The 14,594-nt window shown below is 36.8% G+C and overlaps 1 protein-coding gene and 1 pseudogene across 4 annotated transcripts in view; both read right to left on the reverse strand.

Annotated features, from left to right (window-relative positions):
- Positions 1 to 14,594, reverse strand: part of Oseg1 (intraflagellar transport protein Oseg1) — a 796,421-nt gene that overhangs the window by 414,012 nt on the left and 367,815 nt on the right. For all 4 annotated transcript variants that reach the window (XM_090410292.1, XM_090410285.1, XM_090410300.1 and 1 more), the window contains exon 13: positions 1,379 to 1,498. In XM_090410292.1, coding sequence (XP_090266418.1) covers positions 1,379 to 1,498 — 120 coding nt within the window. The remainder of the gene's footprint in view (positions 1 to 1,378; positions 1,499 to 14,594) is intronic.
- Positions 13,201 to 14,282, reverse strand: LOC150108842 (phosphoserine phosphatase pseudogene; annotated as a pseudogene).

Raw genomic sequence — 14,594 nt, forward strand, 5'->3', positions numbered from 1 at the left:
TTGGATTGGGTTGACTCAGGAAAGAATGAAGTCTTGGTAGGGTAGTGAAATAAGTTCTAATGTTTTTGAGAGCACCAGAACTGAATCATGAATTATGATTCAGTTCTGGATTGTTGGTCTCACTACGTCTCGAAGAGCATCAACATGATAACTCTTACAAAAGAACCCGTGCAAGTGCCCTCTCCAGTCCTCTGCCAACTCTAATTTAGAAGAGCGTCAACACCAGATAGACTGAAATCTTACTACTAATATCCATAAATGCACTGACGGAACTAGAAAGAAGCATCTTAGAATCAAAAGAAATAGTTCTGAACCCCTCACACATGAACAGTAATCTAAGCTATAGCTTACCTGACTCACACAGCAGAGTGATTCAGTTCTGGTGCTCTCGAGATAGTTGCCACTCACTAACACCTCATGCTAGACCTGCCAGACGGAAGCCAGTTCAAATTTGACTGTTGTTATTCCTAACTTGTTACCTTATCTCGGTGTTCCTAGTCAGTAAAATTATGATTAAAAAAAAAAATATATATATATATATATATATAAACACTTAAGGAAGTCTCGATATAAACAACTCTCACTATAGCAAGCAATTACAATAAACTCACTCACTATAACAAACAAACTACTGGAAAAATCTCATGGATAGATTCCTATGCTAAAAAAAATTCATTTATCAAACTAAAACAAACTATACATATACGCAGACCATATTTCAATCTCTATACTGTTGCTGATGTTTAACCTATTTTTGTTGCATTTCTTCTAGCCTTTCTCATAATCAGTTACCTCTGAGATTATGCCTGAAAGAATAATATCAATTTTTTTTTAGCATGCAATGACAGACAGACAATTTTTAGTGGTTTTTGGTAGGCAGAGTCATCTACTGAAATAATTAGATATTATTTGAAACTAAAACATGCAAGCATTCATATGGCAATTTCCCACCCACATCATCATCATCATGTTACTGTGATGATATGGATGATTTTAACTGTCTAGCATGTAAGACCACTATCTTGTTCATTGGATGTTTAAAGTATTTTGAAAAAGACTGTGCTTGGTCCCTAGAGAATGGTTATTACTACTCAAGAGATGAAGCACAGTATTTTTCAAAATACTTAGCCCCACATAAGGCTACTATGCTCTAAGTCAATCATTTCTTGGATGAGATTATTACTTAATAATGGCTTGTTTTATAATGTGGAACATCTAAATTGATTGATAAAAAAAAAAACTCAGCAAGATGATCTTCCCCCTCCCCAGACTGTGTGGATATATATATATATTTTTTTATTATTTCATTGAGTAGCATAATAAGTATTCAAAAACTCTAGGCTGAAAATAATTTAGTATCTGGATGGATTTAGCTTACCTGCAACTTCTGCTGATGTACAGGAAAGTTTCCTGCTTTAATATTAAGAAATCCTGCACCAGAGAAGCATAGCATATCTTCATTATGACTATTCCATGCAACACTGTTGGCATTTGGCTCCTACATATTAAAACAATCCAAAAAGTTATGAACTTAATATTCATATTACTTTTTTTCTGTTACATATATATACACACACAAAATGAGTAACTAGTTTATTAGGTATTTCCTAGCTCTGCCTCAACTACAGAATTCCCATGGAATTCACTACTTTAAGATAGTGTTATGCATCCATTCCAAACTATATAATGACAGCAAAAAAAAAGCTACTGAAGGAGTGTGCATGTATATCAACACGTGCACATATATAATAGAGTGAACAGGCAAAAGTTAAGTGACTGAGCCCTAGAGTAGTATATCAAAATGTCAGTGCAAATATAACAGGAACTACCACTGTGATGGAGTGATTAAATACAACAGTGTCTGGTGCAAGTCCCTCCTTCCACAATTATATTCATCAGCAGTTTCATCACACTTCTATAGTCCTAAGAGCAATCATTAAATGATGTCACAAATTTATAAGGAAAGGGGAGGGGAGATATTAGGAAAATGTGATTGAGGGTATGCTGAGAACAATAACCTCATTAAAAAAAAAGTTAAAGTATTCTGATCTCTTTATGAAGAAAAAATCTTTTTCAAATCAGAAACAAAACATCTTAAAATATTTTTAAAAAATATATATTAAAAAATCTCAGGTAAAACCCACTGAATACAAACAGAATTCCATTATCAATTTATTACATAATTTTAAAATATAGCAGTGTGAATAATGCAGCCAGTTAGTGAATTTATAAAGTAAATCAACGTGGAAATGGAAATGTGTCATAAGATTTAATTGGGGGGGGGGAGAAGTTGCATGAAACTTTAGCAGAAATTACAGCTTAACACCACTTTGACAGGAGTTAAATACTCTAAAAAAGTATGATATCATTCAAGTATAATCATTGATGCCCTAACTAAATTCCTAAAAACAGAAAATAAAAACTTTTCCACTGTGTTAAGGAGATATGTTCCCTTGGATACTATTACAATGAATAATACTTATTCAGCATTTAAAATATAAAAGTAAAAAAAAAATGTGAAAAATGTGAAAATGACAAAAAATGTCATTTTTTTTTTTAATCTCAAGACACTGCATTAAATTGTGGACTACATCATTATTGTCTATCTGCCATTCAAGATAATGTTAGAAATAAAGCAAATTTGCATGTAAATTTAAAAACAAATTTAAATTACTACACCAGAACATGCAGCACAGTGCTAATTTCTTAAACTCGATATATTTATTTGCACCAACATATTTCGTCAACAGTGAATAATTAAAACTGAATTGAATTCGTTATATTTCTCTTTTAAAGGCAACTGAAACGTTATTATTCCAATCTATAAGACAACATCTTCAGCACAAAGAATAGCCTCACATTACTGTTCTACGTTCAGAATGATTGCAAGAAAATGGCATTACACCACTGGGGCAACAATTTTTGTCTGCTGAAGTCAACAAACCTTGTGTCTAATTCAGTTTTCAACTTTCATATACCATACTAAAAAACTTGCCTTGTATCAATGTTCACAACAACTTTCTTGCAATGCATTTAGAAACAAAAATGTATTAACTTAAATGATGAACTCAAATTTCCCTATGGGGGCATAAGGAGTTCATTGAAGATACAAAATTTTTTGAAAAAACCTCCTGCCTTTGAATTCATCTCAGCAAATAGCTTATCTTTACCTTGTAACTTTTTACTGTAGGCATTTCAGTATGTAAAATTCGATGCGGTAAGAAATATTTCTTCTCATTTTTGCATCGACTTGTACAGAGGTTACGAATCTTGTATAATACATAAGGTAGATATTGTATATTAACACCGTAATTGTAATATTTGTATTAATGAAAACTCATGTAGCTTACTGACATGCAAATGTATGCTGAAACTGTATATGTCAAGGGCATAGCTATAGAAAGCTGCCAAGAATTTGATGTGGTTCCGATTGTTGGAAATAGCTTAGAAATTTTGTTCATACAAAGTGAGTGCTTTCAATTGTATTTAAGCGTAGTCAAATTCAAGTCTCAAGGACAGTGCAATAAAAGGCGGCAAAGATCTAAAGAAGTCCCACTTTTAGTAAAATAAGATTAATTTTGAGTTCTGAGGGAAATAGTAGCAAACAACAACAACGTTGAAGGTCAAAACCCTTTCGTGCAGGAATGTTAGGGGACCTCAACCCTTAGTCCAGGGACCCAAACAAAAGTACAAGGAATAAAAGAAAATTGGAAAGGGCATTCTTCTCTCGTCGTATCTCGAACCGGCATTGTAGATGTCAGTCAGTTAGAAGTCTGGAGAATGTAGCCGTGGGCATCGTGAGGTATCAAAGGAGCAACAAGGTCAGACCAACATGCCTTGTGAGTGAAATAACCAGCAATGTGCAGCGGATGCCAAATGCTTTCACCTGACCTAAAAGCGTCGGTATGAATATGCCTTGAGCTCTGGGAGTCCTCCGCAGTGTAACACCGATAAAGAAAGAAGTCCCGTACAGATGTTGAAGCAGTGGACAGAAAAGCAGTCAGCGGAACCAACAAGGAGATAGAGAGAGTCAGTATGAATGTTTCATAGAAGGCCTGTGAGTACAATATATGTGTTTGTTTTACAGTTTGGAAGATAGGCTGAAGGTCCACGGGACACATAATAAATATACTGTAATTCAATGTTCTGGACTGAGAAGCTGAACACAAATTGTGCTATTTAAAATTAGAGAAAGTTGTTAATGAACATATTTAGTATGAACATATTAATATTGAGATGAGAAGGTAGATTTCTTTATGCCTAGTAATGCTGCATGTCCTATTGTGTACATCTATTGTGATGTTACAAGTCTTACATTTAGAATGGAATTAGGAAAGAGCCAATTCTTTAATGGTATTGTATAAGTGCGTTTTGATTAAATAAACTTGTTTGTTATGTTAAACATATGTATCTACTAATCCTTATTCAATGCACTGCTTCTAAAAAAATATGAACATGTGAGAGATAGTAAAAGGGGGATAGCCACGTCTGACAATAAGGCTTCAGGTAAACATAGAGAGTGATTTTACAGATACTCTTAATTATAACTAATATCTTGAAAGGAGAACCTTGGTGGCCCAGTCATAACTAAAAATTAATTTTCCAAAGTTCTCAAAGCATTGGTAAATAGATAATCTGTAGAAACTAAAGTTAAGAATAAAGAGTATATAAGAATAGAAGACATAAAGTAAGAAAGTAAAAAATATATAAGCATATCCAGATACAAAGAATTAAAGTATAGAGAAAATATAAAGATAGAAAATAACAAAAATGCAGGGAATATTACACAGTGTGTGAAGAGGTAAGCAAACAACTCAATGTCACATACATTTTCATAAAAAGGTGAGTTCATACATGATCGGCAGAACGTTTGCTTTAAAAAACTCATATTTTTCATCCAACAAAACAGGGAGAGTGACCAGAGAACAAACACACAATTATAAGACATAATATTGGCTCGTGAGGCAAGCCTAGCAGCGGTGTGAAAGAAGGGCTCCGGATTCAGATAAGTTATCCTTGAAACAATTAATTGTATATGAGTGTTTGTTTGAATAAGAGTTGCTATAAAAGTTGTGCGCTACTAGTATTATTAGTGGGTGGGATATTTTGCCTAAACTTAATTACAAATTCGTTGCTATTAGACCTTAGAGTATAACCGGCAGAGGAAAGATGGCGGTGGCTTTGTCATTGCATGACTATAACTTAGACTTAAGTAGTTTCGTGAAGTGCGAGGTATGCTACATGTATTCTTTTGATTACATAGATGATTTGTGAATATTTAGGGCAGATGGAAGGAGGTATGTGAAGTGTGAGCTAAAACGAGGATTTGATGAGTGCTAATATCAATTCGATGACAGAAAATGTTAGTAGCAAGAATGTCGGGGAGAGATTGAGTGCTCGTTTGAAAGAGAAGTTGTGTCCTGAGTGATCAAAATTTGGATAAAAGATTAATTCATTCAGGATCTAACAATTCTTAATTGTAGGTAGCGAAACTTGTACTTTGGCAAGGAAATAAAAATGTATATTATAACTTTAAAGCAGAACTGAAGAAATGTGAAACTTAACCTATTTTGTGCAGAGCCAAAAAGGGGAATTTATATAAAATTATAGTTAAATTAGAATATCCCATTCTATGTAGTATATGAGAGCAAGTTGAATGTAGGCTGAGGTCCAAAGGTCATGCTTTAGCCATCCAGTATAACTTATGGCCTAAGGGAAGGAGAATTTATGTGGAAAGCGAACTCAAACGCATTCTCGAAAGAACGCTACGCACGATGGATGAGTGCTGTGCAGTAAAAAAAGTAGCGAAGTGAGGGTGCCAAAGTAGGTAGTATAAAAGGGCTTTGTCCCCCTCTCGAGGTCTTTTGGTTCCTGTTTCCTGCGCTCTTGGACGTTGGCTTTCCCTCCGCCATCGGGGCGATTCCCAATTGGCCATAGAACTCATGAGTCGTCTACCATAGCTTGCGAGTTAAGCTAGCTAACTTTTCATAGCAGAGTAGCTAAGCAATATTGAGTGACTGATAATACAGATGAATGCCAGCGGTACCAGAAAGAGACCAGAGCGGCACATCACCTTATCGACTTGGGGAGACCAGGCCGTGCAGTCATCGTAAGTGACCCCGAGAACAATAGCCTACAAAAGTGCCTAGATGTCTGGACAAGGCTGCTGACAGAACAGAAAGTCATTCCATGGGATGATAATGTAGAATGTTTAAGTCTTATTTCCAGTTAGAGATATGTATGGACTCTATATGTTAATTTATGTGTGGACATTTGATAGAGAACTTTAGGGATTACCACATTTGGCAGTGACCTGTCCCTATTTTGAAGAAAGTCTACCAGGAAGGGATCTGTATGTGAATTAACTGTAATATATTGTGAGATATGATTAGTGACTTGAGAATGATGGAAAATCTAATGATTTTAAGCTAGTAATTTGTACATTTAATGGATAAATCCATGGAGCAAGTTATTATTCATGTCCTATTGTGTTAGTAATGATATCTAAAATTTACTAGAAAAGTGATTAAGTTAACCATGTGTTTGATATATTTCTAATGTATAATTCTCAGACCTCAATAAATACGTCTTATTTCATTTGCCTGAAATCAGCCTGTAATATGAATTTGAATTGCCACTCATAAAAAGATTACAGAACTTAGCGGGAGAGACACAGGATTATAATTAGAATTTACAGGCCACAACTGCATGCAAAGGCAAAGTGAAGTAGGTGAATTGAATTAGTGTTAGAACATGCATTACTGTGTATTATTCTGAGAGAGCCACCTTGGATAAGAGTCTTATCTATCCTCTGTACTGGCTGGTGCAGTATAATATAAATTCGTCAATAATTAGCAGGGAGACTGTCTCAGAAGGTAAAATTAAGGGCCTTGTCCCAAATTTAGACAAAAGCCTCTAATGAATGAAAGAAATACACGTGACTAAACTTAGGAATGGCCTGATTCATAGCTTGTTTAAGGAAAAGAGAGTGATAGCTCTCTTTTGATTGACAAATTATTACAGACGCCAGAAGGGAAATAACTGTATGAGTGAGGAGTAAAACATTTAAATAACGAGGAAAAAGTAACGACATAACAGAAGGATGGTGTGAAAGAAAGCTGAAAAATTGTTAAAAAATCATTGGAAAAGAAAACGAGTGATTTGAAAACCATAATGGATGATAAAAAGAGCGAAAGTAAGGAGAATGTGATCGAAGGCAACGAAATTGAGAGAACGAATGAAACCAGAAATAGCGTGAAGCAAGGTTCGAAAGTGGGAACAATCAAAAGAATGAACAATAACAAAAGTTGGACGCATGGACCGAAAGTACGGAAACTCAAAAGTATGAATGAGTGAAAGTGTGAAGCGCGGGTCGAGAGTTCAAAAATTAGAAAGAATGAATGATAGAGAGAATGTGATGCAAGATTCAAAAGTTGAATTGGGATGAATGAGGCAAGAGATAAAATGGTTGTGGAATGAAGTTAAGAAAATGCGGGTGAAAACGATTAAAACAAATCATGTTGATACGAAAGAGTTAACAAAAGAAAAGCGAGTGGTGTTGGATGGTGACTCCATTATTAAAGGTGTGCTGGATGAGAGAATGCACAAGGTATGTTTTCCAGGCAGTAAAATGGGTAGAGTGATTTAGGAATTGGAAATGAGGAGGGAGCAAGCAAAGGAGTTGATGGTTTTAATAGGTACGAATGACTTGACACAGGACAAAGAGCACGTCAGAATGGAAATCAGGAGGCTGCTTAGACAGATAAAAAAAAAACAGTGTGAGAAGAAGGGTAGCAAGTGTGTTGCCTAGTTATGACTGTGGTGAGATTAATTATGAATGATCTGTTAGCTGAAATGTGTGAGGAGAAAGGAGTACAGTTTGTTAATGTGTAGAATTAGTTTGAAGGATGAAGTGAACTATATAAGAGAGATGGACTGCATTTGAGTGGTTATGGTGTGAGTCTCTTGGAGAAATTGCTGCTGGAAGATAGAGCAGTGAGTACAGAGAATGAATAAGATCAAGTGGAAAGTGATGTGGAAGAGCAGGAGAGACTGAAGAGGTGGTTATGAATGAGGGAGTGAGTGGCATGAGTATGGAAAATGAGAGAATGGATGCAAGAGGAACAGGGAAATGGGGAGACTCAGGGTGGACAGGGGTACACAGCGTGAGAAAGATGGATGCTCGAAGAGGATGTGAGAGCATGTGTAGACAGGAAAGGAATGAGATGACCTCAGATCAAGAGGAAACAATTGGAATTGAAGAGGGTTCTAAAATGAATAAGCAGAAAGGGAAATGGCCCCAGTTGAGCATGGAGAGATCACATCGAATGAGTGGTATCAGTGGAACTAGCTGTAGATGCAGGAATGAGCTGTTGTGTTTGTATATAAATTCTAGAAGTGTAAGAAACAAGGCAGATGAATTGGTTGCACTAATTAAGTCTGTTCTGTTGGAATAAGTGAGACATAGTTAGATGAGGACGACACCCTGACAGGAATAGAGATGGAAGGGTATGATGTGTTTCGTGAGGACAGAAGGGGTAAAAAGGGAGGTGGAGTGATGATAGAAAAAGAGTCATGTCCATACAAGGTAGAGATGCAAGAGAGAAATAGGGCCAGTGGTTTTGAGGCAGTATGGTGTGAGATAGAGGTGAATGAAATGAAATACTTGGTTGGATGTTGTTATAGACCAGGTAATGTGGATGGTAGTGATAATGAAATGTACGATCAAATTAGCCAAGCAAATAAGAAAACAGTGATCGTTATGGGTGATTTGAATTATGGCAATATAGACTGGAATGATGAGATAGCAACTGGAACTAAAGAAAATGAGTTTCTTGAGTTTTTGAGGGATAACTACTTCAGACAGTATGTAACAGAGGGCAAGCGAGGATTGAGAGTCTTGGATTTGGTCATTTCATAGGGGATGTAATTATAAATGATGTATCAAATCACCCACCAATTGGTGAGAGTGATCATGAGGTGATTACCTGGGTGGTTGGCAGCAGTGTGAATCCCTCTGTGAGAAAAGGGTATATTGTGGAACTAGAAGGGAGGGGGGGGTATTTTGAAGAGCTCAGGAGATAGCTTGCAGGTGTAGCATGGAATGAGGAGTTAGCTGCAAAAGAGATTAATGCAGCTTGGGAGATTTTCAAAAACTATCTAGTAGATGCAATGTCTAAATGTATTCCAAGGGCGAGAAGGTTAAATAAGGTAGGTGTGAAATGGATGAATAAAGAGATTATGAATGGATACAGAGAAAAAGGACATTATGGAGGAGCATAAGAGAAGTGGAAATAACCAATTCTACGAGTATTACAAAGACCAGGCAAGGCAGGTGACTTGGTTTGTGAAGGTAGCTAAAGTGAGGTATGAACAGCAGTTCACTAATGAAACCAAGAAGAATCCTAAGGAGTTCTTTCAATATGTAGCCAGCAAAAGAAAGAATGATTATGGAAGGATGACAATGACTGGAGAAAACGGTATAAAGACAGCTGTTGCAGAAGATGTGGTGGAGATACTTAATGAGCAGTTCATAAAGGTCTTTCAATCTTGTAAATGAGATTGAGAGCAGTTAATGATGGGGAGGAGAGACTGACTGTAAGTGAGCAAGAGGTGTATGGGGAGTTGACTAAACTAGATGTTAACAAGGCCGTGGGACTTGATAATATATCACCACATATTCTGAAGGAATGTGCCAGGGAGTTGATGCCAGCCTTGATATATTTGTTTAATATGGCTCTTACGGTGGGTCAAGTTCCTAAGAAGTGTAAGGAGGGCAAGATTGTGCCACTTCATAAAGGAGGAGATAGAACTCAAGCATCAAACTATACGCCTATCTATGCGTCAGGTGTTGTGGTTAAGTTGTTTGGAGAAGCTTGAGAGAACTAGAATCGAGAATTGGATTGACAACAATGGTATTATCTTTGATGGACAGCATGCATTTTGCTAAAGGGAGTTCATGTTTTAGTAATCTACTTACTTATTACAATAAGATGACTGCTTCCTTGGACAGAGGAGAAGGATACACAGTAATATACTTAGATTTCGCAAAGGCTTTTGATAGATTACTGCATGATAAGCTGATAGTCAAACTAGAGCGGATGGGGTTGGATATTAGATTAGTGCATTGGATTGGAAACTGGCTATCTGATAGGTATCAACAAGTTGTGTATGGGGGGTGCAATATCCAGGAAAAGGAAAGTCACTAATGGAGTACCTCAGGGGTCTGTTTTAGTGCCAGTACTATTTAACTTATATATTAATGATAGTGGTGAAGATTTGGATGGAGATATTCAGTTGTTTGCAGATGATGCAAAGTTGGGACAAACCATGAAGAGTAGAGAAGATGTTGTAGCCTTACAACAAGACTTGAATAAATTGAGTGATTGGTCACGAGAATAGGGATGAGAGTTCAATGTTGCAAAATGTAAGGTTTTAAAATTTCGAAAACAAAGATGGGATGCAGAATTTATGCTTGGTGAGAATATATTGTCAGAGGTGGAGGAAATAAGAGATCTGGGGGGGTGATAGTGGATAAGGATCTGAAATTTAGGGAACACATCGCCAAAATTGTGAAGACAACACAAAGACTTCTGGGAATGATGCGGAGGACACTGACGTGTAGAAGTAGGGAGATTCTTGTTCCATTGTATAAGACATTGATTAGGCCACACATGGACAATTCTGTGCAGATTTGGTCCCCTGGTTTTCAGAAGGACAAACAGATATTGGAAAGAGTCCAGAGGTGACTGACTAAGGTAGTTTCTAACCTCTGGAATGTTAAGTATGAGAAAATTGGAAGTTTATTTTGCACTTGGTTAGACTATAATAAATTTAGTTTAATCCTTTATCCAAGTGTAAGCAAACAAAGTTAGCGCCTGAAAATATCTTCAGGACCGGGGTAAGGTGGTGCAACACCAGGCAACTCCGAGCAAAGGTGGACCAAGCTCTCATTACTCCTTGTTTCAGTATCTTCCATAATGCAAAGCACATCTCCTTGCAGACATGTATATCTTCTTGCACATCTCCTTGCAGACACTTGGATAAAGGATTAAACAAAATTCATTATAGTCTAACCAAGTGCAAAATAAACTTCCAATATCCTTCTCTAAATCCAGAGTAATTCAATAATAAGGTAGTACACCTGTTAGCAACTCGTATGGGTAAATATGACCCTCCAATTGCTTCTGCCTTAGTATCTCCACGGTTGGATCTGCCTCCCACTGACGAGACCTCAATAAAGGTCGAAACTAGTCTGAGTAGTGGCCCTTCCCTTAATGCATAGCAGTATACATGTCCGCAAGGAGATGCTTTGCATTATGGGAGATACTGAGAAGGAGTGATGTGAGCTTGGTCCACCTTTGCTCGGAGTTGCCTGGTGTTGCACCACTTTACCTCAGTCCTGAAGATATTTTCAGGTGCAAATTGTGTTTGCTTACACTTGGATAAAGGATTAAACTAAATTTATTATATTCTAACCAAGTGCAAAATAAACTTCCAACATCCTTCTCTAAATCCAGAGTAATTCAATAATAAGGTGGTACACCTGTTGGCAACTCGCATAGGTAAATATGACCTCTCCTATTACTTCTGCCTTCCACTGATGAGACCTCAATAAAGGTCGAAACCGGTCTGGGTAGTGGTCCTTCCCTTAATGCATAGCAGTATAAATGTCCGCAAGGAGATGTGCTTTGCATTATGGAAGATACTGAGACAAGGAGTGATGAGAGTTTGGTCCACCTTTGCTCGGAGTTTCCTAGTGTTGCACCACCTTACCTCAGTCCTGAAGATATTTTCAGGTGCAAACTTTGTTTGCTTACACTTGGATAAAGGGTTAATCTAAATTTATTAAAGTATGAGGAAAGATTGAGAACATGCAATTTGCAGAGTCTGGTGGACAGGATGAAGAGGGGAGATATGAAAGAAACCTACAAGTTAGTAAGGGATTGATATAGGAACAATGCTGGAGAAGTTCTACAGAAAATAGTGGGAGATGAGGGGAGAACTAGAGGTCAATCCTGGAAACTGTATAAAGAGGGTGTGAGTAGGAGAGTGAGAAGCAGGTTTTTTCATGCAGAGTTCTGAATGATTGGAATGCCTTGCCTGAGTGTGTGTGGTGTCTGCAGAGAATTTGAGTGTGTTTAAAGCACGGTATGATGAGCTGTGTGTATGATAAAAGGACCTCCCAGATGAGTCTTTGACTCCATGGGGTCTTGGGTAATTTTTTTTTTTAGCAGAAGAAAATCATGTTTTTATTAATAATTTCCATAAACCTTATAAATATTAAAACAATTACACAAACTTTATACAAAACTATTTTGTAACCACTTAAATTATACAACAGCTAATTCGAGCTTTATTAAATCAAAGGTGTCCCAAGAACAGAAATAACAAATATTTTATATGTAAATGACATAAAATACATTCAAGTCCCCATTTCTAATTAGCAGTTTGTTTCAGGATAACATTCAGAATTATCAATATATAAATATCTGTACCCGTTATGCATAAAAATATTACCAAGAAAATATGCCTAATATCTTAACCCCATTCCCTATGAACATGCAACTTAAAATGTTCATCACAGTTTTTTTTTACAGAAGTTAAATTTATATATGAGTTGATGGAAGTTTTTTCACTTGGGTATGCTACCAATTATATATTTGGTTTAATCCTTTATGCAAGTGTAAGCAAACAAAGTTTAAGCCTGAAGTATTTTCAGGACTGGGGCAACTCGTGGCAAAGGTGGTATAAGTGCTCATCACTTGCCTTAGTATCCCATAATGCAAAGCACATATCCATGTGGAGATGTAAAACTTCCATCAACTCGTCTCTAATCCAGAGAATTTTAATAATAAGGTGTGACACCTTTTGGCAACTAGCATATGGAAATATGACTTCTAGATTATTCCACCTTAGTATCATCATCTCTGGGTCTGGCTCCCACTGATGAGACCTCAATAAAGGTCGAAACCGGTCTGGGTAGTGACTCTTCCCTTAATGCATAGCATTTTACATGTCCGCAAGGATGAGTGTTTTGCATTATGGGATACTAAGGAAAGCGATGAGAACTTATACCACCTTTGTCACGAGTTTCCCCAGTCCTGAAAATACTTCAGGTTGCGTACACTAGGATAAAGGATTAAATCAAATATATAATTGGTTACATTTATATATATCAGCCACTACAATCTTCTATCATCATTTTTTATTGAGCTCATCAATAAGTTCTTGAAATTCATAAACAAATCATTTAGATTCTTGTCTCACTTTTTCCCGCAATTCATTCCCTCCAAAGCCAAGAAAAGCATCTGCTGGAGGGCATGCATTTAAATCTGTAGTACCATCTCCAATCATTACCATTCCTCTATGGCAGGGGTCGCCAAACTTCTTTGACCGTCGACCCCTTCAAGAGTTTCTTGACTTTTTATCGACCCCCTCTATTTTACTATTACGTAATTATAATAGGATAAGCAAAAAAGACGCTTGTTGGTAAATACGTCATTTTGGCCTACTTGATTGGCCTCCGTAACTATTTTCATGACCCTGCTCCATCTCACAGGTCCTATTCATGTCGCTGTTCCCACGATTCACTCTTAATTGCATTGTCATTCAGGATGGAGATAATTCAAGTTAACCGAATTAAATATTACCAGTACAATGATATCTTATATATTTCTATCGACCCCCAATCGACCCCTAACAATGTTATAATCAACCCCTGGGGGTCAATATCAACCAATTTGGCGACTACTGTTCTATGATCATAACAATGTTTTAAATAAGTTACTACTTGAGCTTTACCATCCTGAGTGGAAGTTGGCTCATTTTCATCAAATCCTGCATAGCCATGACTGAAGTAGAATTTCAATTTGTTAGCAAATATGTTCTTTACAGGAACACCTAAGACTTTTGCTATTGGTTTAATAATAGTTTGAAATCCTCCAGAGATAAGATACACAGGAACACCTCTGTTGTGAACAACTCGTACTAATTACTAATTCCTTTATAGCAGGAGTGAGCCTTGGAGGATTACAACGCAAATAGTCTTCTATCATTGACATACTTGGTTGGATAAGTTCAAGTCTCCTAGTTAATGCTTCACAAAAAGTCAGTCCAACTCTCATTGCTTTAAGTGTCATTTCAGTTACTTCTCTTTCTCTTCCTGCAAACTTTGCCAGTTCATCTATTGCTTCATCCATGCACACAGTTGAGTCCACATCAAAGCAGACTGCATCTGCAACTGTCCAGAGAGTTCTAGTGGCTAATTCTGCACTGGTCATATTTTGTCTAACTGTTTAAGAATGCAGGAAATCAAATTCTGTAGAGCCCGACCCCAAAACCTTGCTTATCCTACTGTTATAAGTATATTTATAGGAAGGCAGTGACACTAATGATTTTGAAAGCATAAGGTATGAGGTAAAGGTGGGCAAGACAGGATATTTAGTGGGGTGTTGCTACAGACCCAAGAGTACAGAGGGTGGTGACCAGGAAATGTTTAAACAGTTGAGTTTGGCAAGTGCAAGAAGAATGATTGTTATGGGAGATTTTAACTAAAGTAGTATAAACTGGGGAGAGGAAAATGCATGTAGCAA

Source organism: Typopeltis vanoorti, chromosome 2 (assembly GCF_054136105.1).
Source record: "Typopeltis vanoorti isolate ZY-2024b chromosome 2, IOZ_Tvanoo_1.0, whole genome shotgun sequence".
In the NCBI taxonomy this organism is placed as follows: domain Eukaryota; kingdom Metazoa; phylum Arthropoda; class Arachnida; order Uropygi; family Thelyphonidae; genus Typopeltis; species Typopeltis vanoorti.